We start from the raw sequence: 27,821 nt of genomic DNA on the forward strand, positions 1-27,821 counted from the left end.
GAGTCTCCTGCACTAAAATATGATCACTTCACACACAGTTCTGGATTTTGTACGAAAGGACAAGCATATACATAAATATTTAAACTGTCTTACAAAAATTAAAATTGTATGACCCAAAAACATTTCTTACATCTTCATCTTGAGAAGGATGCACAATTTCCACAAGTCGCTGGATAATTCTCTCTTCGTTTAACCACTGTTGAAACATGTAATTTTATTTAGAATAAGTATTTTCCCCCTCCAGAATAAGAACTACTGCATAATACAGTTACACTTAATATTAAAACTGCATTCTCAGATATTATTGAACAGTTTCTAAAATCCTATAAATCTTCATAAAAAACAGCATTAGCAAGCATCATATAAGACAAATGTATTCCTTGAAAATAAACATCAAAACATTTGCTGAGTTTAATAACCTATTAATATGGTTTGCTCTCAAAAACTGAAGGATCTAGTGGTTTTCCATTGTTGAAAAAGTCTATCCTAACTTGGCTGGTTCTCAAGTTGAAACTCTAGCTGATGCAAGGAATAAGGCAACAATTTGGATGGTAGACACAATTTCTTTTAAGCACCCTCTCTCACTAGCAAAAGATCATTCAGTTTATCATGGAGCTGGAAACAAAGCAGCAGCAGAAGCAATTATCGAAGTGGTATCATTAGTCTCGTATTGAATCTGAAGAAGTGGAGATCTCATTTTCATCTCCCCACACCAATTCATCCTTCCATTCCCTAAAAGCTCCCCTCTCATTTTTTGCTACTGCTGTCAAGTCACTTCCAACTTATGACAACTCTGTAGTTTTCAAGGCAATGGTCGTTCAGAAATGGTTTGCCATTGCCTGTTTCCACGTCACAACCCTGCTATTTAGTGCAGGCCTCCCATCCAAATACTTGCCAGGGTCAACCCTGCCTAGCTTCTGAAATCCGACAAGATCAGATCAGTTTGGGATAGTGAGGTCAGGGCAAAAGCCCCACAGGTCTCCCCTTTTCATGCTTACTTTTTTCCTTTCCATCCACCAATCAACCTGCCATCATCTTTCTTCGGTTTTCCCACCTTTGCTCCTCCAGTATACCCTACCTGGGAAAACTACAGCTCAGTTGTGTGCTGCTGCCTATGAAGCCAGGCCTAGTTGTGCACTATGGAATCCTACAAAGACCTGTGAGGATCACTTCAATTTCACCTGTGTCCTCTTTGTCTTTCCTACTGGCAACCTCTGTCTCACCTTTCACTGATTCCTTCTCTCCCACCAACCAATCTACTTTTATTTGCCACCTATCATCAGCTATATTTTGTAAATCGACTGACATCATTTATGCCCCTCATTTCTCCACAACAAGGACCCAAAGCAGTTTACATTATTGTCCTCTTCATGGCATCCTCATAACAAACCTGTGAGGTAAGTTAGGCTGAGAATGTATCATTGGCTCAAAGTAACCCAGTGCATTTCCATGACAGAGCAATGATTCAAACCCAGGTATTCCAGGTCCTAATATGAAACCCTAACCACCCTACCACACTAGTTTTCATGGAGTGGCTGCAAGCAGCCAGGCCTGAGTGGGCCATGCACGTTGGTTGGCAGCAAATCTCCCAGTGGTTGTTGCTGGCCCTGATGAGCTTTTCCCTTAAAAGCCAAAACATCCGGAGACAGGGCCCTGCCCCTCTCTCTGCCTTTTACTGACAGAAACCAAAAACTGAAGGTTGGCAATGCTGCTGCTGTTGCCTAGCAACAGCCTGAAGGCATTCACTTCTTAAAGCTTTGGATTTTGCATCTATTATGGGTGGGTTAAACCCATAATAGACTTCAGATATTTCTACAAACCCCGGATGTTCCTCATATTTGTAGAAAGAGCCACCTTTGTTCATGGCTCTAATCTCTGGATTTAAGTATCCATAGATTTGGCCATGTTAAGAATATTGATATATTGATGGTGCAAACCCAAATTTATTTTAGAGCCGTCCACAAGGAAAGCTCATCTCACCACCATTACTGTATCTACTCAGTGTCAGAATGGCAAGTGATCTTTGACATATCGAACTTCAGGAGGAAGCTAGCACAACACTCAGTAACGTGCTGCATCTACTTCGCAAAATACTACACTGGCAAAACCAACCGTACATAATTTGATTTCAACTACACATTCATTAGTTTAATTTCCAAAGCTGGTCAGATTCATATGGGTACTATGCAGCCTAAAAGGTTTGATAGCAGAGTAATTGAAGGACTGCCAGCTGCCATTATGTTTTTATGCTGCTGTAGGTTTTTCATGCTTTTGGTTTCATGCTCTGCTTTACTGACTGATTTTATATAATATAATAATTTAGAGGCTGATTTTCTTCAGCAGAAATGAGGAATATAAAAACATACAAACTGAAATCAACATAAAAACATCTCACTCTTATTTACCTTCAAAATACTGTATCAGAATTAACATTTATTGTTATAAGGCAAGGCTTCACACCATGAGGAGGACCTTGGGAAGATTGCAGTAACTCCCCTATATGCAACTTCCTAGAAAAAATCCAGATACTTACATTTGCAATGCTTTTCTTTATGGGAACATCTTGGGTACAAAATAGGCCATCAGAAATGGGGGAAGGAATTATACAATTCCTTTCTCAATATGTACACACTACTCCCCTCTTTCATAAATTCAGAGTTGTGTAATGGAGATGGTGTCAACTTTTCCAGCCTGTTTTGGCCAGCCATGCTGTACAGCTCAACTGTATATGGTACTCACTGCAAAAAAAACCTTTGGCATGGCTACCAATGAACTTGGTAAGGAACAGCGGAAGCAACAGGTGGAGGGTAGAAGAAAAAAATCAAAGGGGTAAACAAAACTAAGGTATAGAAATATGAGTGGGGTTTAATTTAGGATGCAGAGAGATATGAGAAATGGAGAAAGAAAAGGTGACGGATGAGACTACAGAAAGATCACTGTACAGGGACAAAGAGAGGGTGGTAATAATAATGGGAACATAGAGAGCATGGCCTATGAATGATGAGTGAAATATATTTTCTTGTGTTTAAAAAAGAAATACAGCCCCCTTTCCAACATAGTAAATATGTCTAAGTGATGTTTACTTATGCAGCAATTTAATTTCTCTTCATGTTGCTTGCTGTTTACACCTAACATGTTTAAAATGAATCTGCAGGCAAGGTATTTTGAACTCTTCAAACATTACTACTACTATTCCATATGAAAAATTTGGTTGGTGGCTTGTATTTCAAGCAAAATACCTTTTTTGTATTTTTTTTTGTATTTTAACAGTCTGAAGCCACAACAGAATAATAAACCTTGAAGTAATTAATTCTCTAGGTACTCACATATATTTCATATGCCAGGTTGCCTTTTAAGATAAGGATTTAAGGATCAAAAGGTTTTGTCTATATACGTTAAGCAAACTGTTCGACCATAATCAACAGTCAACCAATTGAAACTGAGTCATCCAAAATTCAGTCATAATTTAGGGGTAGAACAAATATTACATCTTCTCCTTTTGCAAGGCCAATCTTTCTGTTGCTCTTATTAAAAATGAAATCACAAGGGTCCTCATTCATTGGTCACAAAAAAGCCACAAATCAAATCTCAAAATACCTTGTTTAAAAGAAGCTAGAACACTTAGCTCTTATAATTCACTCACATGTCCCTTAAAAATTACTCACATTTAAAACTTCTTGCCTGGGCTGTGGAGGTTCTATGCAGGTCAGTAGCCTGAGCAACAAATCCATAATAGCAGAGGTCCCTATGTGCTTTATAATGAGGTCTACAAAATCATGCTTTTTCTTCAAGAAATCCACAATCTGTAAAAATGTATGAATAGAGTTATGTTTTATAGAAAGTAATTTATGAAGTTATAAAGTAATAAAACCAAAAGATGTAGGAAGACGTTTCCAGACAACTCAAATGTCTACAATAAGGACTGTGAAACTGGTAGAATTGCTGAATCAGAGCCTCTCACTTGGCCTCATTTCACAGAAAACTTTTTCAGGCCTTTCCACCCCATATGCAAATTAACAGGGCAGACAACTACCCAATAAGGGACTTCTATAATCAATTTTCAGTCATTTATTAGGTCCAGGGGTTAGCATCCTCAGTTCGTCAATAAGCAATATATGAAGAATCAGGGTAGTATACTCAAAGGTAAGACAATATACATATAAGACAGCATTTTCTCAATATATAAACAAAGACTCAAAAAGAGAACAACCAAAGTAGGCTATATTTTCATACTGATAAGCTGAAGAAAATACGAAATACGATATCACCTGTAATAACATTACAATGTTCTAAGGGTCCTGAATAACCTATAATAGCATGTATTTTTGTACAGTACAATAAATTGTTGGGTCTTTACTGGTGAGTTGGGGTATTCATTCGGTAAAGTCAAATCCTTCCCCCAAAAAGGGCATTTCAAATTGTAGGCAACAATCCCTGATCCCAAAAAGGAGGGGGGAAAACTGCTTTTGGGGGGATTTTCAACTATTGCAGCTGAAAAACTTTTCTAAAAAGTTTTAACTTTTCTTCAGCACATTCATACCAAACGCCAAGGGACTTTAATGTTTAAATCAAAGTTTAAATCTCCATTATACTCTACAGAAAATCTTTCTGGGGCTCAGGGAGAGGCTTTTTTTTAAAGGTTGAGGCGCCAACCTGCGGCATAGCTGCTGGTAACTCTCCAAAAAATAACCCCCAAGTATGAAAACAATTGCATCAGAGAGTCCAATTTTATGGGTCCTCATTCTTCCTCCATTGGAAACAATGGACGGATGGGAGCACCCTATTTGAAAGGCCATAAAATTGGATGCCATGACCAACTCTTTACCCGACTTGGAGATTCGTGTAAGGAGAGTCATGAGCAGCTATGCTGAAAATGTGATGCCTCTACCTTTAAAAAAAGGCCACCTCTGAGACCTGGTATGGTAGTTGGAGTGCTCTGGGGATGCCTCGTGCCTTCGATTGCCAGGCGCAGTTTCTTCTGTCCCCAAGTCACGTTCCCAGCCCTAAGGTCAGCCAAGCGGCTTCCCAGGTGGGTCATTTTGCCCTGGGCAGGGTCAGCCTACCGGCTTCCCGAGTGGGATGGGTTGCCCTGGTCAGGGTCAATCTGCCAGCTTTCTGAATGGGATCAATCCTCCTTAGAGGTGGCCACTCTGGTTCCCTCAGCCAAAGTTTTGGCAAACTTCTCCTTTTGAGGTGAAAATGCTCCAGTCACCATCTTGACTTGAGGAAAAAAGGCGGGAAGTTACCGTGCCAAAAGGAGCCTGATTGAAAACGCTCTCCCCATTGGGTCTTAACACCTACTAGGGGAGGAAAAAACTAAACTAGGACAAAACACACAGAGAAAACGGTAGACATGATGAAAAAACAAAAAGGAACAACAGCACAAACACTAGGCCTAAATAGCCTAATCAAGAACCGTGCTCTCTCTGTGGAGGCAGGAAAAGTATTGAGAGAAGTTGGCTGCCAAGCCTTCAAACAGGAAGTGACAGAAAATTTGTTCCTGTCACCCTGACAATGGGGTGAGGAATCACCCAGCAAGATGAACTCTGCCACTAAGAGAACAGCCCCTTACGAACCCCTGAAAGATATAATAAAGCTGGATTTTTTTAAAGATTCCACCTCAAAAAAACCCATCCCATACTAGTATGGGGATTTGGGAATATTTGGTAATCCCACAAATTTTAAGATTCAATAAACCCAAATCTCAATTTTCCCAAATTTTTGTTGGCACACTCCTGTTGGTGAGAGAGGCTAGACAGCATCTGGTTCATCTATGTTTGGCCCTCAGAACATTAAAAAAAACATTTTATCCTGGATGCAGGGAAATATTTCAGCATTCATACAACAATGGGGACTAATACTGGATGGAGAAAAGAGATTTAACTTGTGTTTGCTTTATTGTAAACTATTTTGAACAACAAAGAAAAGTGATACAGAAAGATAATTAATTCATTAAGAATAAACTGTCTGTTTTAAACAATGCCACAGCTAAAGCAGAAAAACTTCTTACTGGCCAAGAGGCTATAATTTCATTTCAACATCCAGACATGTTACATGAAGTAGGTGGGATCAACTATGCAACCTTGTGCCAGACTGCAGAAAAAAAAATCTTGCAAAAGCAAGGCCTCTTGTGATTCTCGTCCACTCCACATCAAAACTGTTCTTATTCTTTTAAAACAATATTCGTGTGTGTGCACAAAGTGCCACCAACTCACAATTAACCTATGGCAACCACAGCAAGGCACTTTCATGGCAAGTGAGAAGCAGGAATGGTTTGTCAATGATTTGCCACTGAATGGTTTGACAGTGATTGCCACTGTCTTTCTTGGTGTCCTTAGCTTTCCAGATCTGGCAAGGCCAAGCTAACATGCTGCCTTCCCTCCTATTTCATATGTATATTAATTTAATTTAGTGTATTCAGTTTTCTATAACTGAAAGTCTGCTGCTCTTTTAAAAAGAACAGTTGAATAGAAGTTTCAAGCACAGCCTACAAAAAAAAAAGGAATAATTCTTTAGTAGTTACCTGTTCTGGTTTTCTGCTAATAAGAATACTTAGCACCTTGCTGAAGAAACTGGCCAATAATGGGTTTAAAGGGGGCTCATTTAAAAGAAAACTGTACAATTTTGTTAATAATGATTCTTCTTCTCCCAGTCTATCATTAATCTGTGAAACATCTGAAGTAAGCAGCTCACAAGATATGTTTGGGTACCTAGAAGAGATCAAATGACATTGTTAATCCTAGAGGGGGGAAAAATCTTGAAAAGTTCTATTTACAAAAATGTTTTATAGTATATGCAAAGAACACCTTCACATATTGTTTTAAAAAAATTAAGCATTACTACACAATCTGCAAAACTAAAAGCAAACATCAACTCTTGCTGTTTTTCAGTCTACTGTCCTTTGAAATCAAACAATATGAAATAAAAAATTAATCCCATATGCAGGTTTCATGGGTATTTTATTTGACTGCATCATTTAAGTGGGGTTCCTAGAAGATTAATATGACTTCTAATTATAGTATAAACCAGAACTCCAGTATATTTTACTCACTATATAAAATAAACCCATGTAGGAAGAATTTCCATAGTCAATTTAATCACAGATTATAACTTAGTCTTTTCAATTAAGTATAAAATGAATGATTGGAAGTTGGTAAACCATAACTAAAGAGTTTAATATCACTAGCCTCAACTACAATAATACAATATGAACCTCAATGAAACTATTGTGCCATACATAGTGCTGGTAGTCTGTCTTCTAGTTTTTCCCTCAAACGTTCAAATTAAATTATTTCCTACTTGTATCTGATTTTTTCATCCATGTCTTGAGGTGGTTCTTCTATAATGAATGAAACTAGATCCTCCAGACATCCTGATTTCAGAAGGAACTCTATAAGCTTTCGATTTTGCGCTTTGCACTCCTGTAAAACATCTTCTTCATCCATCAATTCCTTCAGTGTTACATCTTCTCTTTCTAGAAGGGTGTCTATATGGGATGATGAGTGAAGATCAAATTTCCAAAACATGCTGGTCTAGAAAAGAGGAAAGCATATAGAGTCTTAATTAACATAGTGGCAAGCTGTCTCCTACATTACTTAGGAAAGCTATCCCTCTATTTTTATACTGGGACTGCAAAAACAGAAATAGAAAGCAATGAAACTGGAATGGACAGATTTTATTTAAAATGATGCCTTCACTGATAAGCCAATGTCTTAACTCTTCAATAAAGTGGTTAGCTAGCTCTAGAATTTTACCATTTTTCCATGTTAATGAAGTGAGTGAGGAAAATGTTAGTTCAACTTAGAATTTTATGCAGTTTTCTTGAACCTTAGGTCTAGGTGCAGGCTACAGAGAAATTAGATAAAGATGGAGGTTATACCACTGCTGATCTAGCCCTCACTTGTAAGGCATCCATGCCCACGATTATCTTGTACTCTGTGAATGCTACTATAGAAACAGGATTGAGCCCAATATAAGCTGCTGATTTATCTTGGCTCCACAGGTCCTGTAAGACAGAAATGTTTGTTAGGCCTATGGTTGAGGGAAGCAACAGTGGTATATCGAGCTGGTCTCCCTCTTTTGTTCAAAATTTCCTTTTGCTTTGCTTTGGTTCTTTAGCTCCCACCATCACTGGTTTATAGGGATAAGGAAGGGCGCCCTAAAATCTTATGTATGGAGTTGTTTTATTGCTTATATATATATATGAGAGAGGACTGCTCTCTGCTCATCTGATAGGGAAGAGAGGTCAATAAATCTAATGAATAGATAAATAAATGCCACAAAACCTACCTAAGCCTTCTCTAGCACCAGACTGGACAGAATTTGAGAACACTCATTACAAGGCCAACCATCAGATCCATCAGCTGTACACGTATATCTTTGGCAAAATATTGTAATAATGGCCTCAAGTGATGCTTATGGCAATAGTTATTAATGCAAACATATCGGATGGAAAGGTAACCAATTGCTTGGATATAAAAGCATTTCAGAAACACTTCCTTAATGAGTTAATCCTGTACTATTAGTGAGACCTAGAGCTTCCCTCAGCTTACCACACAAAAAAGAAGGGTCAATTGTTGTTTATCATCACCGAATCGCTTTTAAGAAAATGTCTTCTACTCAGTTTTGGAACTTGCCCAACAAATTTATATTAACCCATAAATCAATCATGTTGACTGGAAAACCATGTAAATCTTCACTGTTACAGCAGTTACCCATATATCTGCAAATCACTCTTGGGAGAAATAGGACTGATATTACAGTTAAACTATACCCTGTATGTCAGTGATGCCCAACATGATGACTGTGGACACCAAAGTGCCCATCAGTACCCTCTCTGGCACCCAACAAGTATTTTGGAAAAGCAGGTCGGTCCAAGTGAGATTTTTGCCCAGTAAGTCTTCTGACTGGCCAATGAACTTTGATTTCTAAAACCATTGCTTTGGCAGTAGCTCTGGTTCCTAACGCAGTGATGGTGAAGCTTTTCAAGAACGAGTGCCCAAACTGCAACCCAAAACCCACTTATTTATAGCAGTGCCAACACGGCAACTTAACCTGAATACTGAGGTTTTAGTTTAGAAAAAGCGGTTGGCTCCGAGGCATGCATTACTTGGGAGTAAGCTTGATGGTAGTTGGTGGCTTTGCTTTGAAGCAACCATGCAACTCTTCGAACGTGTGAATCACAACCCTAGGAGAGTTTACTCAGAAGCTAGCCCTATTGCCAGCAACCAAGCTTACTCCCAGGTAAAGGATCACACTTTAGTTCTTCGCATGAAAATCAGTGGGGTTTAACAGTGCTTAACAGGGTTACCTACACAGCTTCCCCAAAACTAGGTCTTAGGTTTAATGCTAATAATCGAGCCCAGCGGCCCAGGTCATCCTAGAGATGTGTATGTATGTGTGTGTGTGTAGCAATTCCCCCACATGACGAACTCTGTGCGCGCGTGCCCACAGAGAGGGTTCTGAGTGCCACCTCTGGAACCCGTACCATAGGTTCGCCACCACTGTCCTAATGTTTCGCCTGCATCTGTGGCTGGCAAACCGACTCTCTCTGTGATACACCTCTGAAGATGCCAGCCACAGATGCAGGCGAAACGTTAGGAACAAGATCTACCAGACCACGGCCACACAGCCTAGAAAACCCACCACAACCAGTTGAATCCGGCTGTGAAAGCCTTCGACAATAGATTCATAATATTTCTTCTGCCAGTAATCGCCGGTAACTCTTGTCTGTTTTTACCCCCTTTCATTTTTATTTTTCTGAATCTCATTTTATTCTATTTGGTTCTTACTCTAAACAAGCTTAGCTGCCCCTGATGTAGCTCATTCTACATCACATCAAATACCGGTCACCATTTGTAGCACTCTCTCATTCTCTTCTAGTTTAAAATAGCTACTAGTACAGAGAAATACTGTTTGCCTATATGGAGCAGGAGTGAATACATATACTTGGAACTTAGTTCTATTGAAATCAACAGGGCTCATGTCCAAATAAATGTGGTTAGGATAGAGATGCCAGTTAGCATTTAAGTGTCATATTCCCCCGGCATACAGGAAGAAATGATTCTCAAGTATGAAAACCCATCAATTTTGCTATTAAAGTATATCCTGTATACACCCATATATAAATCACTGGAGATTAACAGTTAAGATTAAAAAGGTAAAGATGGTCAGAAGTTAGCAAATCTTATTAATTAAATTATTAGTACATTTACTAAAGTTGCTTCAGTTCTATACACCGGATACAGTTTACAAACAACCAAAACTGAAGTCAAACATTGGCTTATTTTTCCAGCCACTGCAATCATTTCTTGAGAACCAATAGGGAAAAAAATTTCAATCCAAGAAGCTTTATATGTTCTTTTATGAAAAGGTTTCCCAGACTTTAACTGCATCTTTGTGAATCAACAGCTTCAGAAAGGATTTCCAGAAAAATTCTGTGTATTGCAGTGGCACTCTTATACCAGGGAGTAAGATCCATTAAACCCAATGACACTAACTTCCAAGCAAGTTTCATTAAAACCTTCCCCAAGCTACCTTTTTTAAAAAAATAATCATCATCATGATTAATCAATGAGTTCATTCAAGAAAGAAGACTGACAGTAAAGGAGCAACAACAACAAAAAAGAAAGCATACTACTGCAAACATGTTACTGCGTTATTTCACAAACTGTCTCCCAGGAAAGATGTATTAGGGGCTGATCTCTCAATATGGCCGATGCTGACCAGATTACTCCATCACTTTTCAACAGGAGGCCAGGACCCTTGGAATAAGGAAAAACACCATAAAATGGATCAAAGGGCAAATTACAGGAACCCTTGAAATAAGAGAAATAGTCTTATCCCCTAAAGTAAACCTATCTAAATCATTAGGATTACAAATTTGGATTTCATGTTCTAGCTTTGTTCACTACCAGTGCTTTTAAATGTTCTGTTACTCCCAGTAAGTGGAAAAATGAGCCCCCTAAGCCTATGCATGGGAAGTGAGTCCCAGTGAGTTCAAGGGGACTTGGTCACAAGTAAATGTGTCACAGCTAAGTTTCTTATAGAATTGTGAAAGCAATTTAAAACATAAAAATGGGATTCGACAGCCTGGTTTTCATCCTTAATTTAATCATTTACAGTTAAATGGGCCACAGAGTTCTTATGTACGCTACTACTGGAACTGAATCAACGCTAAGAACGACCTTGACTAGTCTAAGTCTAGTTACCTCAATTTGTTCATTCATTTAACCATTACAGTCACAATGCACAGTGATCCATTTCTTTGTTGTTGTTTTCCCTTTCATTTTGGTTAACAATGGCTGTCTGGTTTTTAAAAAATAATTATTATATAGCATAAGAAACAAAAAATCCACACATTCATATACTGGCAAACAAGCAGATTAGAAGGCTGGAAACTTTGAGCGTTGGAGAAAAATGAAGCTGGGCAAATTAGTTGATGAAACTTTTAAAATTATGCTAGTAAGAGCTGAGGTGCATCACAGCTCTATCCCTCACAAAATGCAGTCCTCCATAAACAAGAAGGCCAGGAATCCCTGCTCCATGACTAAAGAACTATCTTCTGGAGAGGCTTTTCACAGCCCTGTTTGTGTCACTATAACACAGCGCTCAATAGTGGTATTTTAAATTGAGCTTTTAGTGAACTCTTCCCGCTTCTTTGGAAAAAGAAACATGACACAAATTTGTCTCATGTTCTTTTAAAAAAGTAGTTCTTTGAAAACTTCATTGAAGTTTTTGTTAATTACTTGCAGAAGAAGGCTCAAACTCTCAGGCTTTAAAATTATGTCAACAGGACAATCTTTGGAAAAGTTTTTGAACAAACAAAATCATACCATGAAGGGTACGAAGGGTAGTTTAAAAAGGTCTTTATTCAAATGCATCAAGTTTCAGAAGTTTATGCACTCTGTCTATTCTATCACCCTCTCCTTTCATTCTTCTAGTGGTGGAAAGTGCCGTCAAGTCACAACCTACTTATGGCAACCCCATAGGGCTCTCAAGGCAAGAGTACAAGTGATCTGTCATTTCCTGTCTCTGCATAGATACCCTGGTATTTCTTGGTGGTTCCTCATCCAAATACTGATCAGGGCCAAGATCTGATGAGATTGGAGTAGCCTGAGCTATTTAGGACAGGACACTCATTCTTTTATTCAGGAAGAAATCTTTTAAAACCACATACTCATGTTACTCAAATTCAGTAACTTCTGCGACAGACTGGTCTAAGGAGAAATATTTGTGTTAAGTTTAGCCAGGCACGGCTTCCATATGGTTCTGGATGCTCTTCTGTTCTCAAAGAAGATAATGCTAACTCCATTTTGACATGATTTGAACAGAATGGTAATAAAAACTGTGTGCTCAGTCTGGCTTTAAGATATAGCACCATTCAGTGTAGGGACTTTGCACTGTATTACTTGTGAATGCCTTTTACTAGTTTTTAGAAATTTTCTGTAAATGCTACGTAAATTTTAGGACAAAGGGGGAGGGACAGCAGATAGCTCATTCTTGGCACTGTACACTGATAAGAGTGAAGCTGAAAACTCCCTTTTAGCCTGAGACTTGCAGCATGAATGCCACCAGTGGTAGAGACAGAGAACAAACAGCATAAAAATTAGAATTGTGGTTCCCAACCTGGAGTAAGTGTACCACAAGAGGTACGCATCACAAAGTTTGGGATACACAAAAAATTATATAATGGAAGGAAAGGGTAAATTAATGTCAACAGTGGGAGACAAAATACAAGTCAAAACTTGTAAAATGAATTCAATGTTACTATGAGAGGCAGCGCAGATATCTTATTTAACTTGCAGAAAACCCTGCATTCTCTAGCTTTGTTATTTTGGCAAACATGCTTCTACAGTACACCTGTGCCTCTTCACAGGATCTCACTCTCCTCTGCTTTGGAAACACTCAAGTATAGACTGCCTTTGCCCAATGTTCAGTGAGGTAGTTGTACTGCATTTTCTCTATGAACTGCAATCATTGTTATTGTTTTAAGTTATGCTTAAATTAATTTTTCAATTCTAATTCTAATATGGAGGTACAGTTTAGGGAAATGGGCTGCCATGTGGTACTGAGTGAAATGGTAGTGATGTCCCATACACCATCTGGTCCATGTATGGATCCTATTATCATGAAGGATCTTGGGATCTGTGAGGGCCTTTCCACTTGTACTATTGATCCTTGTCCAACTGGTGGCTGAAATTATGCAAGGATCACATTAATGGGTCCCTAATGTCCATATAAATCAATCACTGTTCCAGGCAGGACATCTTTCCTTGGTCACTAAAACAGTCAGTGACCGCTACCTTTAAAACCACGACAACTGAAAAATGATGTATCATTGCGCAGTAAAATATTTGCCCTTACTGAGCAAGATCATTCAGAAAGTGACTGCAGAACTACTCCAGGTTTTCTTAGACGATTCATCTGCTTTAGACCTCCCAAACAATGGTATGGAGACAGTGCTGGGAACTTTAGCTTACAATCTACTTGAATGTCACAGACCAGTTGTCATCAGTGTGGAACTTGCCCCATAGGGTTCCAAAAGGCTCAGCCTTATGTCCCCTGTGCATTTGCAGTTGGTGTTTCCATCTTGAGGAATGACCTTCCTGAGGTTAGGAAGGCTTCTGTTCTAAAATAATTCTGCAGTCTTTTTATGCTGTTTATTAGATGTCTTATGCTGTCTAATTGCATTTTATACATATCTACACATTGTATCAACTTAAGTTTAATGAGTAAGGAGCACTACAATATAAGTAATACAGGACCATCTGGTTTCCTATCTTTTTTTACTTTTGATCACAATTTTGACCAGAGCTCTTTTTATTTTAGGGTTTGTTGACATCTGACTACTCATACTCACCTTTGGTTTATGTCTAGATAATGTTAAGATTATTTGATTCTTAATAAGATAATTAAAGGATATCTTCAGTAGCCTAGGAGTTTGTCAAATGGCCTGGAGAAAACTACCCTGTCTTTGAAGATTTAATGGGATGTTTATTTATTAAAACATTCATACCCTGCCTTTACTCACAGTTGAAAGGAGCTTACAACAATACTTTAAAACATTTTCAGTTAAAACCAGAATGAAATAAGCCATAGGTGGTACCCTGAAAATTTCTGTTAAAGGATCAGGATATTTTTCTCCATGCCAGATGACAGCCCTACAGCCTACAAAAAATCTGACTTGGCAGTGGGGGTGGGGATGTGTGTGAGTAAAAAGCTGTCCAAAAAAAGCTGACAGGAAGTGAAATTTGGTTTTGGAAGAGAGTGTTACAGTTACCGTGGACCATCATAAAAAACAAATAGGTGGGTTTTAGATCAAATCAAGCCTGAACTGTCCCTGGAAGCTAAAATAACTGAACTGAAGCTACTGGACTTTGGTCACCTTATGAACCGTCACTGGAAAAGATAATAATGGTATGAAAGATCATAAAGCATGAAATGGACTGACGCTATGACTGAAGCCATGGTCCTCAGTTTGCAAGACCTGAGCAAGGCAGTTAGTGACAGGATGTTTTAGAGGACATGGATTCATAGGGTCGCCATGAGTGGGAAGCAACTTGACAGCACTTAACACACACGCAAGAGCAACAGCCAAGTCAGCTCTTTTCTGGGCTAAAAAGCTCTATTAAAGATTTTACAGGCTTGGACTTTTGGTTAGGTCAGGAAACAGGTGCACTGGAAGAGTTTAAATAGCCTGAATATCCTCAGTGTCCACAGGAACAAGTACTTTCTCGCTAAGCTCATTCTGCCTAATCAAAATAATGCTACCTAAAAAAAATGACTCCCAGTAGCATGAAAGAAGTGCAGATTGTGTGACTACACAGAAGCCCACTCAAAAGAAATTGGCTACAATCAAGGAATCATCTTCTTCATGATGTCTTTGTAGTCCCACAGCCTATTTCATGCGCCAGAGACAGGCTACCAAACCACTTTCCACTTTGACATCCTATCAACCATAAAAACATGTGCAAGTTGCCAGAAGAAATCTGTTCCTTTCGACATCCTGTACAAAATTCAACGAATATGAATTTAAACTTTTGACAAATGAGGGTATAAAACCTCTCCTTTACTAGGCCACTATATACTCACCCACCCACTCCCAACTGCCTGACATCACCAGAGATTGTTTGGTCCTCATATGGGTCCCCTCTTGCAAAAACCTTTCCTGTCTTATCTCCTCACACCTGAGTGCTTGTTCTACTGAAATGCTGCTTAAAGAGAGTTGAGTTCTCCTCAAAGGCATATGAGCTCATCCCACCCCCTTTCAAAATATCCTTGCAGTTTTACTCCTAATATTTAGCTGCTCCAAGGAGGACAACAGGCTGAAATATTCCTTGACTTTCAGGACATAACTGCCAACTGTTCCAGGAAGTTTCAGATTATCCCTCATCCTGAATTCTCAGCTCTATCTAGTTCACATCCACAGAACTTAAGATACAATTATTTTTACAAAGCCATCAAGCCACAATATAAATTTTCTTTTATATTTTCTATCAATATAAACAGAACAATTATATATGACTAAGAAGAAATTGCTTATATTATACACAATAATCTGATAAACAATTGACAATATTTACAATTGTCATGGACAATAGAGAATATAATGGCCATTCAATAATACTTATCTTAATCTTACAAAAATAAAATATGTTAACTGATATCTGATAAACTATTTTATTATAGCATTGTCAATATTAGTTTATGTATATTATTTCAACAACCTCCTTCCCAACTCACAATTTTTAAGAATATAAATAGTATGCTTTTCACTTAACTTGAAATGTTTTGATCTCTTATTCACAAAATTCGTTAAATTTGCCATTACTGAATGTTCAGCTAGTTTGCTTTCCCAATTCTCTTGGGACAGTCTTCTAATTTCCATTTTGCTGCAAATATAATTCAAGCTGCTACTGTCAAAATTCAAAACAGTTCTCCTGAATTTTTGGCATTTTGGGGTAAAATGTATAACAACATATCTTTAGCATCCATAGTAAATTTAATTTTTTTAATTTTGTGAATTTCTCCATATATTTTTCAATTTTTATAAATTTTATACATGTCCATCACATATAAAGTACCATCGACTTCTTTACATTGCCAACATTTCCCTTTGAAGTTCTTGCTCATCTTCTCAATAGTCTTTGGATCAATACCACCTATCAAACACTGTGTACCACTTTTCTCTTAATGTTTGACTGCCTGTAAATTTTATGCTTCTGTCCATAGGGCTTCCCATTGTTGAAATGATATTTCTTCCTCTAAATTTTGCATCCATTTAACATTACATATTTTTACATGTTCCATTTCTTTATCATACTAAAGTAATTGCTTATAAATTCTTCTGAATAGAGATACTTTTTGGTGATGAGCACACCTTGCACAATTTAGTCTGACTCTGGAGAAAAAACAAGCTGGTATAGGTGGAATCCTATGTATAAGAGAGGATCCAACCTAGCAGTTAGTCAACAAAAAGTCTATTTGTGCCTGAAAGCATTGCAGAGAAGTGTGACTACTCTCTGAAATCATAACTAGTTTAAATTTGTGTGCCTTAGCCAGGTTTCTACTTAGTCTACCTGGAGATCTATACAGTTGGTTTGTTCCTTCAAAACCAACCTGAAAATAACTACTGTATATACTCATGTAGAAGTCGAATTTTTCAGCACATTTTTAATGCTGAACAAGCTCCCCTCGACTTATATGCGGGTCATTAAATTTTTGTGTGTGTTTTTACTTTGCTGGCCAACAGGGGGCGCAGTTTTTATGCTAGCGGCACCGAAATTTCAGGGTATTTTCAGAAGACACTCCTGATGATACCAGCCAAGTTTGGTAATGTTTGGATCAGAGAGTCCAAAGTTATGGACCCCCAAATGAGGTGCCCCCATTCCCCATTGTTTTCAATGGGAGCTATTAGTAGATGGGGCTACCCTTTTGAGGGTCCATAACTTGATTCTCTGACCAAATTGAAACCTGGCTGGTCTCATCAGGAGAGTCTCTTTATGATACCAGCCAGGTTTGGTGAAGTTTGGGTCAGGGGACCCAAAGTTATTGACCCCCAAAGGGGATGTCCCATCCCCCATTGTTTACAATGGAAGCTAATAGTAGATTTTCCATTTCTGATAATATCCCTCTTAAAATCCAAGTTGGGTTACATTTGGACATACAGATGATGATGAGGAATCCAGTTTTGGAGGATTTTAACTCTTGTGTTTTAGCTTGGTTGCTGGTTGAGCTAAGGTTTTTGTACTTTTAAAGTTATTGTTGAGACCATATTGTTCTTGTTGACCCTCTTTTCCACTTACAGAGCCAGTTTACTGTTTTTCTTTGAAATAAATATTCAAAAACATTTAACCGACTGATGCCTCAATTGATGTAATTTTATTGGCATCTATTTTTATTTTTGAAATTTACCAACAGCTGCTGCATTTCCCACCCTTGACTTATACGCGAGTGGAAAAATTAGGTGCCTCGACTTATATGCGGGTCGACTTATACGCGAGTATATACGGTAACTAAATAAATCTTCTTAGTTGTTTATATATTAATCCAGCCTAGGTGATCTCAATCTCCTTGCGCACCATAAAAATTACCTCACAGCAGCAAACCCAAATTCTGCACACTTGCTACCTGTAGATACATAGAAAGTGAGGGGCAGGTTTATAGTTCAAAACAGACTATATTCTGTCTCATCAAAAGATTTCAGGAAATTTTTGCATTCATCTGTTGCCACTTCCTAGACATCCTTCCTTATAGAATGCTCCCATCGGTTCCCAGTGCCAAGTGTCCCCCGGCCCAGACACCAAACTGGGTTGACCAAACAGCGGCTGCAAATCACGGCACTTCTGTTGTGCCTGGTAACAGTCTCCCAATTCCCCCCATTCTTCCCCCAGTTCAAAGACCAAACCAGGCCTGCCTGCCTCCGCCCACAACTCCCCACTCGCTTTACGGGCATATCTTGGACACCTGCTCTGCTTTGCTCTCCTGACAGCCACCTTGCTCTCCCGCCAGTCACCTAGTTTTCTTGCCATCTCTCTCACCTGCCACCTCACTCTCCTGCCTGCTGCCTCCCACCCATGCTTTAGAGAGGTAGGGCCATGATTCTGAGAGGAACGTGTGATTTGGGGGGATCCAGGGGCCAAGTTTTAGCACTTGCTCTGGGTGCCATTTTCTGGCGGTACACCATTGGCTTGCTCACTCACCTGCTCATAGTCCTTTGGGACTATTTTCTACTACGAAGACACACACTACTGCTGAGCCACTAACAGCACTTTTATCTTTCTGTGAAACGGAGTATCGATTCCAAAAATCTTACAAAAAACTTAGAAGGTGGCATATGTCCCCTCAGTAGGAAAAAGGTTTGTCACAAATTGAAAATCTCTTTTCAAATTCTGACAGTCTTATTACACCTCCTACTATACAAATGTCCATTCTTAATCTTAAAACTAACTGAAAATAACAGCCATTGTACTTTTTTAACTTTACCTTTGTTGTCCGCCAAGATTTAATTATTCCTTGAGCCTTTATTATATCTCCACACATTATAAAATCATTATTCTTCACATGCTTATCATACAAACTTCTAAAGGAGGTATTAATGGGAATATCAGAGGACTGATTCTTTTTTGTATAGATTCTCAAATTTAAAAAAGTCCACCTCTAATGACATGACTTCTCTGTTGTGTATACACACATGTATAGAGATTTAATTTTTTTGTCAATAAGTAATTATGGAAAGAAAGAAGGGGGAGGGAAGGACTGAGGAGGAAAGAAGAAAAAGAGAATACTAGATCGGTTGAAAATTGCATAACAAGAACATAAAACTACTGGAGTAAGAAGAAACGGAAAGAAATATGGAAATTAAGCAAACTAGATCTAACAAAAGTGGAAGAAATGCAGAAAAAATTAAGGTTTTTAAAATAGACATTTTAAAGTTGCACCTGGCAAGTAATGGAGAAATTGTTTAAGGAAAGAAAGGGAACAAGAAGGATTTCAGCAAGTAGGAAAGAACACAAAATTGCTCACAAAAAATACATGAGCAAATAAGGGATTTCTTTACAAATTCGCATGATGGTCTAGGCCAGGGGTCTTAGACACAGTGTGAAACAGACTTTTCTCTGTGATACACCTCTGAAGATGCCAGCCACAGATGCAGGCGAAACGTTAGGAACAAAATCCACCAGACCACGGCCACACAGCCCAGAAGACCCACCAGAATCAGAAGAAAACTTGTTTGGAAATGTCAGCAAACTCTTATTATGTTACCTGATGATACTACCTCCCTATATGCTGGTCCTGGAGGATGAAACGCGGCAAGATCTTTTTGTCCTTGGTGTCCACTAGCACCTGTTCCAGATCCCTTCCAAATAACTTTTGGCCGTGGAAGGAATAGCCAGACACTACCGGCTTTGAGTGGAAATCAGCCTGCCAGGGCCTAAGCCATAAGTTATGCCTGGATGGCACGGAGCAAGCCATAGACCGAGCCGCCAACAGGAGGACGTCATTGGAGAATTATGGTTTTCCTAAATAATTAACCTGTACTTCTCTGTAATTAGTAGAGAATATGCTAATAATTGAAGAGCCCCATGGCGGAGAGTAGTAAGCTGCCGTACTGCAGTCAAAGTACAGTCCTGACTGAAGTCAGTTTCAGATAGCCAGCTCAAAGTTGACTCAGACATCCATCCTTCTGAAGCTGGTTAAATGAGTACTGAGTTTGCTGGGGGTGTTGCATTACCACAGTCCTCCTTCTGCCCACTTCCACCCTCTACTAAGGGAACACTTCTGATTGGTGGAGAATCTACAGCAACCCTGGGAGCCCAAGCAGGTCCTCCCCCTCCCATTTTTACAGCGTGGAAAAACCCCCTGAAACCACAACACATGTAAACATGAAAAATGCAACACACACCCTTTATGTTGTGATATACAACATAATAAAACCTGTCCAAAAAGGGAGCAAAGTGATATATCCCATGCACATCTAAAGGTGTCGATCTGCCTAGCTACGTGCTCTGAGCATCCAAAGAAAAGGAAACAGGGCTGTTGCAAGCAATGGCCCTGTTCCCTTTTCTTTGGGTACTTTGTTGTGAAACCATTGATGTACACATCTGTGAGAAATGGTGCTCACAGTTGCTGCCAAGAGGAGAAAATATGCTTGGGAGACTTTTCTGAAATGGCGGACTATCACACTGGTTGGCCACTCAGCAGAAATAAAACTGACATGACATAAGGAAGGGAGAACAGGCAGCGGGAATGGGAAAAATAAAGTGATTGTGCCTCCATTGTGTTTCCTTGGGAGCGGGGTCAGTGTGGTATTTTTGAAAAGGATTGCAATTTTGGTGTTTTTTTAAAAAACCCAGATTGGGGGAAATATCACTCGTCAATCCAACTTTGGGGAAGGGAGCCATTCAAAGTTCTTGCCCAAACCGGGGTATTTCCCTTCGTCAACCCATTATATTTGTACCATGTGGAATCATCCATAGTTTCTTTGCTTGAAGGCTGCTGTAACCAAGGGATATCCATAATCTCCTTCTCAGTTCTAATGCTAAAGGAAGTTTTGTAAACATTTTTAAAATCTGGTTAATGGTTCAGAGATCACTTAATGATAAGTTGTAAATATAACTGAGGAGAAACTGCCACCTCTACTAATTATATTTATTATATTAATTCCTGTATTCTTTGCCAATTAGTCCAAGTTCGCATAAAATGCATATAGCTGCATTTTAAGTATAAGAAAATTAGTACTGTTATTATGAAGACCAGCTTACATTAAGACATGCATGTGTTCCTTCTTACTGGAAAAAAATTAACATAGGAAAAATTATATCAATAATTATTCAGGCTCAACTATATAAACATTTTTCTCTCTAAATGAACCACACGTACTTCAAAGTATCTTATCACTTTACCACTCATGTAAGGAAGGGCAAGTTTTGATTTCTCATCCCACTACAGGCCCAACTCCCATGTCACATTCTTCACTGTTCCAAAGAGCCTCTGACACTCAGGAATCACTGCCGGGGGGGGGGGGGGGGGTTTATAAGGAACTATGACAGTAAGTGACATGCTGGAAATATCAAGAACTTCAGTCACAGACTTTTGAATACAAAGCAAATACTAATCGAAGTAACAGACAATTGAGTGTTTCTCACCTTAATTTTTACTGAAATAGTTCATTTAGCATTACTAATAGCAAAGTTAAAAGAACTACTGCATTTTACCACTATTGCACACAAGGACTTCAACAATTTGTTTCTGACCTTCCTAACTTTCATGAAGCGCTTTTAAATGTTCCAGGTGTGCTTTTAAATGTTTCAGCCATTAATAAGACAAACAAGATGAAGTAACAGACTAAGTTTGCACTTGAAACCTGGAGATATGCCAGAGATATGGCAGACATTCAGCAGTCAAAAGTATGAAATGTATTAAACACAATTATTGCCACAATACAACTGAAAAATGCTATAAAGTTACACACATTACACAAATCAAATGCTCATATACCAGAAAGCTTGCCCTAAAGAGAAGAAATGGTGACTGGAATCAAAGTAGTCAAAACCTTATGCACACAATGGAATTAAATCTAGACAGTCTATTCAACCAAGTTAAATCCTGTGCATACTCACTATAACAAGCTAAGGATTATTTCTAAGCAACCCTTTGCCTCAGTTTCTTTTCCAAACAGGACTGCAATGCCAGATCAGGTTGTATACTACTGCTGTAAGCACAAATCAAATTAATAACTTGCAATGCCAACACTATATTCATCCCAGAATGAGTTTCAATCATTATGAGATAATTATGTGCATCTGGAAGCTTACAAAGGGAATTTGTTCAGAGGAATCAAGGCAACTGAGCTACAAAGGGATATGCATTATGTTACACAAGGGACTTCAGAAGCATTTGTCAAATCAACGTTTTCAAAAAATGGGCATTCACATTGTAAATTTTATCAATAGTTGCAAATTTAGTAACAACTCTTACCTGTTAACAGAAAAATTTAAAATGAAAAAAAAATTGTATTCTTTGTGGCTCCTTGCCCATTACAGGATATCCTGGCAACAGCAAAATCTTTCAATCTACACAATATTAGCAGATTAGCAGACTGAATTAGGTTAAAATGAAGATTTCTTCCTACAAGAAAACACAAGACAATTTCATAATATCAGTAGATGATTCTATTAACAGCTTCAACTGGGAACAGGAATACAAGATGAGCTATGTGTACAGACCACTTTGATACTACTTGGGTAACTTCTCTCCTTGCGTTTTGTAGGACAATGAGAAAATCTTCTGAATGATATTCTGTCAGCTTGCTGCTACGGTTTCTACAGCATATACTAGAAGGGATAGTCAAGCTCTTCCAAGTTAAAGTTTTCAGGATTTGCAACTGAATATTTTCTCTTCCTACAGTTAAAATAGCTATTTGGAATGAAGTTAGTTTTCCTCCAGTAGGAAAGACATTTTGAAAAGGAACTGCCACCCAAGCACATCATTTTTAAACTTAGAGAAGTGGTTCCCAACCTGTGGGCTGGGAACCATGTGTTTATTGCAAGTGGTCCACAAATTCACACAGCCTGGGAAGGTTTCTGGCTTCTCCCAACTGTGCCTCCCCTGTCTCACCATTCCCACCAACTCTGTTGGCCCAACAACAAGGTAGACTTCCTTTGCCAGCTGGCTTGGGTTCACCTGCTCTGAGCTCCAATCCGGGCAGCATCAGGCCCTCCTTAGTTGGAGGTCCCAAAGTTTGAACCAGCCCAGTCTGCTCCTTGTGAGGATTGTGTGGGACACATGGGCACCCAGGGCCCACCAGGGCCCACCCTTTCTCATCTCCAGCAACATCTGGATATGCCCGCTTCTTGGGGGCATGGCTGCAGCCCTTTAAGGACCTACTGTCTGGCCAATGGCTTATGGGTTTCCCAGCTGGCTTCTCTGAATACACACATATCTCCCAAAAAGACCCAGAGGTGTGCATGAAAACTGTCACTGAAAGGTAGTATCTCCATCACAACCACCCACTGGTAGTTCAGTAAGGAGGAAGGATGGGAATCATAGTACATGAACATCTGGGGCATCAGAGTTCGGCACCCCTGCTCTAGAGTCTTTGAGGGTCAAATTTTTTCCACTGGGTGTACATGCTAGCGTGACTTAATGTGTTCCTTTCATTAGTACTATATTGAAGATTCCAGAAAATACCATTCGCAGCCAGATTATGCCCTGGTGGTCAGAGCTTTGTGGAATCGATTACATATATCCTTCTGTACTGCCCCTCTTATCAGATAATTTGATCTAAGCTTATTAATCCATTGTTAGTAGAGTGTGGCAATCAGATGAGAGTAAGCTAACCTTCCTGATGACTGCTCAGGATAGGAATACAATAGATTTAGTTGCCAAATTTCTGAAGCAACAAGGATTCATGAAGGCTGTATAAATATGGATCTCAGTGCCATGTTATATTTCTGCATTCTTCCAGAACCGGTTTTGTATGCCAATAAAGGATTTGTATTTGTAATATCTCAGCTACAGGCCTGTGCATGTGCAAGTAACCCCAGTGGGACTGTACAGGTACCACAACGATGAACTTTAAGAACATTCCATTAAAACAATGATGTCAGTTATTCAATGTGAAAAATCCCATTTGGTGTGCCAAAGCCCAAATGAAGTAGCTCTCTGGATTTTGCCCAATGTGAATGTGACAAAACAGTCAAGACAAGTGGCATCTAAGTTGTGGCATCTAAGAGATCAATAATGAGTGATCTCACAAATATAGTTGAAAGCCACAGATTACATGGAATCTAAACTCAGTTAAGGAAAATTGATCCTATGTGCCCTTCCAACTGTCCATTATAGAGACAAAGTGTTCATATCTGCTAACGCTACATCAGTATACAGATATTTCTATATTTGAGTTTTAAGAGAATTTGAAAGGCAATTCTTCTATACTACAATTAAAAGACAAATTTTAACCTGCAGTTTCCATAGTTACTAAAATATCCTGGCAGCTACACTTCCATAAAGGGCCTGGACATCAACAAATATAGTTGAAAGCTACAGTTCCTGGAACTATTTAGGATGGGCCAATTTTAAACAAGGTTCCATTTGAAATAAAGAGGCTGCTTTTACTGACTGTCATCTGGTCACAGTAACCTGCTTTTATTTAGGGAATTAATTAGGCACTATCAGATATGAAACAGTTCCAGTTCACCCCACAAAAACCTGAATGGTTAACTTTACTACAAAGATCAAAGTAAAGAGAAAAGGCTTATTCCTTCACTCCAAGTTCTCTGTGAAGGAAAAGTCTTTTCTCTCCCTCAAGCCAGCTTCTGCAGTTGGCAGCAACACTTTCTAACGCTGCTGCCTTCTGCAAAAACCTAATGAGAAGGAAAAAACTGGCAAGAACATGGAGAGCAGAGATGCTACCTGATCTTGCTGTCGACCCCCCACCCCTTTCAATTTCTCCACAATGTACAGAATTTAGAATACGGGATCTTTGGGTTGGGCATGCAGGACAGAAGCCCTTACTTGAGTGGAAAAGAATGCTACTGTGTTTCCCCGAAAACAAGACAGTGTTGTATATTAATTTCTGCTCCCCAAGACGCGCTATGTCTTATTTTCAGGGGATGTCTTATTTTTCCGCTCCACAGCTGCATGCTCTGGTGTTCTGATTGATGGGCATGCTTCCAAACAAAAACTTTGCTACGTTTTACTTTTGTGGGATGCTTTATATTTAGCACTTCAGCAAAACCTCTACTATGTCTTATTTTCAGAGGATATCTTATTTTTGGGGAAACAGAGTAGTATGCTGTCTCACCAGTAGAGAGAAGTTATGAAAGTCAGGGACGGGGAAGAAGAGAGGATTAAGACAAACTAACTTGTCTATGTTCCTGGAAAAACATTTTGCTATTCTGTTACAACAAACATTTTGGGACCAAAATCCTTTACACAAAGGAAAAGCTTCCTGGCAACATCTGGAAGTCAGGGCTCTGCAATAACATTTGTCTTCTTACTCGTGGCAAATTCTACTTGGTTATGGGCCTAGAGACACAAAATTTCCCAAAATGCTGAAGCCATGCAAGAAGCCCATTTTGCCACACACCTTTTTCCCATGGGGGGAGGACCTGAAAAATATACAGTGTTTTTCCAACTGAAAGTATAAACATTTTCATTTTAAAAAGGCAAGATGCCCAATACTTGAGAAAAATGCCAACTGCTGCACCCCACATTACCATAATGCATGGATATTTAATTTTTGCCATCTTAGAAATAAGAAAATAGAAGCCAAAAGTTTAAAAACTACTTCTGCGGTTAAACAAAAGAAAGCATATTATTTAGACAAACTCTCTCAGAACATCACAGTAGGTAGGAATGCCTGAATGTGTGGACATGAAACTAAAAATTTTAATACTAAAAATTATAACAAAACTTTTAAATAGAATATTATTAAACACATTCTAGAATAGTAATCATTGCCAAGTTTACATTTAATGTTTTAAATCTTGAAAATATTGTATGTATCTGGACTACAGAAGTTTTTTATTATATCCTCCAATTTTTCTATCAGAAAAATTGAAAGGTCTCAAAAAGGGGGATTTATCCCAAGCCACTCACATCTTCACACCCAACTCAACTGCCTTTCATTGTACTGGCCTTTTACATGAGGCAGCCTCCTGCAAAAGCCTAGCATACAAAAAGGAGACATGGATCAGCATGGATCAGACTACAAAATGGTTTACTAGCAAATCAAAGCAAAATCTAGGGATCCTTGTAACAAATAAGCCAGACAATGCATAAAAGCATGTTCAAGTTACATTTGAAATAAGGTATTGTAAAAAAAAAATTGCCTGTATACAGACTTATTTACAAAATAAATATTAACAGATTGATGGCAGCACAAGGTTTTTTTGCCATAGATCCAATATTCTCAAACTTCTTGAGTCACAGAGCGTTTTTCATCATGGAGCATTCTCGGTTGTTTACCTAGCACCTACACAGGTGCTGAATGACAACAGTATTGACTATGGAAGATATTTTTAAGCATCTGGCCATGTTAACCATCATCCACAGTTCATGGCAGCACAAATTTACAATTTTGAGATCTTGTTACATTTATTCCAATCCCTTTGCAGAGCCCTTGGAGATGCTTCATGGAACACCAAGTGCTCCCCACAGCATTTTTGAGAACCACTGCTGCAGTTTAATGCAGCTGCCCCCAGAATTTTAAATTATGAATTTTTGCTATGTTGAAGTAATTGTAAACATTACTGGGAAAAGTATACCACAGATTGTAAACAAACATATCCTTTGCTCTATCTGAAGCCGGCTAGCTTGTTATTGGAACCACGTGGACCTAAAGATAAGTAATAAACATATATTTCCTCACAACATACCTCCTTTAAGTTGTCTTGATCCTTGAAATGTCTGGAAGATTCATACTTATATTCTTTCCATACTATTTTTCCCTGATGTTGGACTACAGTTATTCTTACCTTAAATTCCAATAAAGGGTTAGTTTCATTAACCTTTTACTGCTCTGCAGGAACGCAGCAAACACTGGATTACAGCCGTGAAGTCAGGAGAACTCAAATCCAGTGCCTTGAGTCCACTTGTTTCCACAGATGGTCTTGCTCTTGGGGCAAAACTGTTTCATCCACAGAAATAGTCCAGTGGGTCCAAGTCAAGTTCTACATGTTTAAGGAATGCCTAAACCTGCATAGGATCAGGTTGCACAAGCTGCTTTGTAAGGGAGATCTCACAATGCCTTAGTATCATGTGTAAAAATAATCTCCCCACCACCAATATCTACAATGGGCATAAAGCCTGCACTAGCTATGCATATGCAATTTAAGAGTATTTCTATTTACCTCATATATTATTATAGCCTGCAAAAACAGCTTAGATACAATGGGTTTTCAGGAAACTGGTGGAATGGAGATCATCATTAGAACTTGTCAGTCACAGAGGCCCACTTCGCACGGGCCAACAAACACGGGTTTAGACTGGTAAAAAACTCATGGGGGCGGGGCACTTCACACAGATCCCGCCCCAAAGTGAGTCTGCCCCGTTATTTACCCCAAGTTTTGAAAAATCCCAAGTTGCAAGCGAATGGCCAGGCAGGAGATGCTTTATTCACCTCAGTTTTCCTTTTTTTTAAAAAAAAATTCAGTTTACATCTGCACAGCCATGAAGGTGCAAATGGTTATATCACAGTATCGTGAGATGTCAGCGTGGCTGTGGGGGTTCATTTGTGCATGCCTGCGTAGCTATGCATCGGTGGAAAGTAGAATTTTAAAAATAGACACACCTCTATGTGAAGGCGCAACAGCAAACCATATTGTTTCCATGGGCTCCAATCGTTGCCAGCATGGATGCATGCAAACGCGAAAACAGGAAAATGGGTTACTTTATCCCGACTGCAACCCACTATACACTTGCTGTGCAGAGTGGGCCAGAGTCCAACCAAATCTTAGACTTGGTTCTTGATGAGATTAAAGACCCAGTGCAAGATGCAGATGCTGCTACATCAGTTGGGAACAGCCACCACAATGCGATGTTTAGCATCTGAGTCAATAGAAGGCTGTCAATAAAGCCACATTTTATTTCAAAAGAGGGAATTTTTAAAAACCCAAAAGGAGTAGACAGAAGGAAGTTGAAAAGAAAACTCAAAAGGATCATCCTGGAAAATGCTTAGAAACTGTTTAAAGCCACAGAAATTGTGGCCTAGATACATTTTGCAAGTTAGGAAAGGTCCCCTCCAAGTCTGAAAGGAGGGACATGTGGTTAACGTCAAGGAAGCCATAAAAGGCAAGAAAGCTTACTTTTTAAAA

At 38.9% G+C, this 27,821-nt stretch overlaps 1 protein-coding gene across 8 annotated transcripts in view; it reads right to left on the reverse strand.

Annotated features, from left to right (window-relative positions):
- PPP6R3 (protein phosphatase 6 regulatory subunit 3) overlaps positions 1-27,821 on the reverse strand; it is a 93,260-nt gene that overhangs the window by 59,311 nt on the left and 6,128 nt on the right. For 6 of the 8 annotated variants that reach the window (XM_048486935.1, XM_048486932.1, XM_048486931.1 and 3 more), the window contains 4 exons: positions 7,300-7,532; positions 6,524-6,710; positions 3,666-3,803; positions 131-196 (listed from right to left, as the gene is read on the reverse strand). In XM_048486935.1, coding sequence (XP_048342892.1) covers positions 131-196; positions 3,666-3,803; positions 6,524-6,710; positions 7,300-7,526 — 618 coding nt within the window. In that variant the 5' untranslated portion in view covers positions 7,527-7,532. Of the gene's footprint in view, positions 1-130; positions 197-3,665; positions 3,804-6,523; positions 6,711-7,299; positions 7,533-10,636; positions 10,764-21,981; positions 22,132-27,821 lie in introns of those variants that run through there. The other 2 variants (XM_048486933.1, XM_048486934.1) reach the window with 2 other exon arrangements.

The sequence above is a fragment of the Sphaerodactylus townsendi genome, linkage group LG02, assembly GCF_021028975.2.
Source record: "Sphaerodactylus townsendi isolate TG3544 linkage group LG02, MPM_Stown_v2.3, whole genome shotgun sequence".
NCBI classification, from domain to species: domain Eukaryota; kingdom Metazoa; phylum Chordata; class Lepidosauria; order Squamata; family Sphaerodactylidae; genus Sphaerodactylus; species Sphaerodactylus townsendi.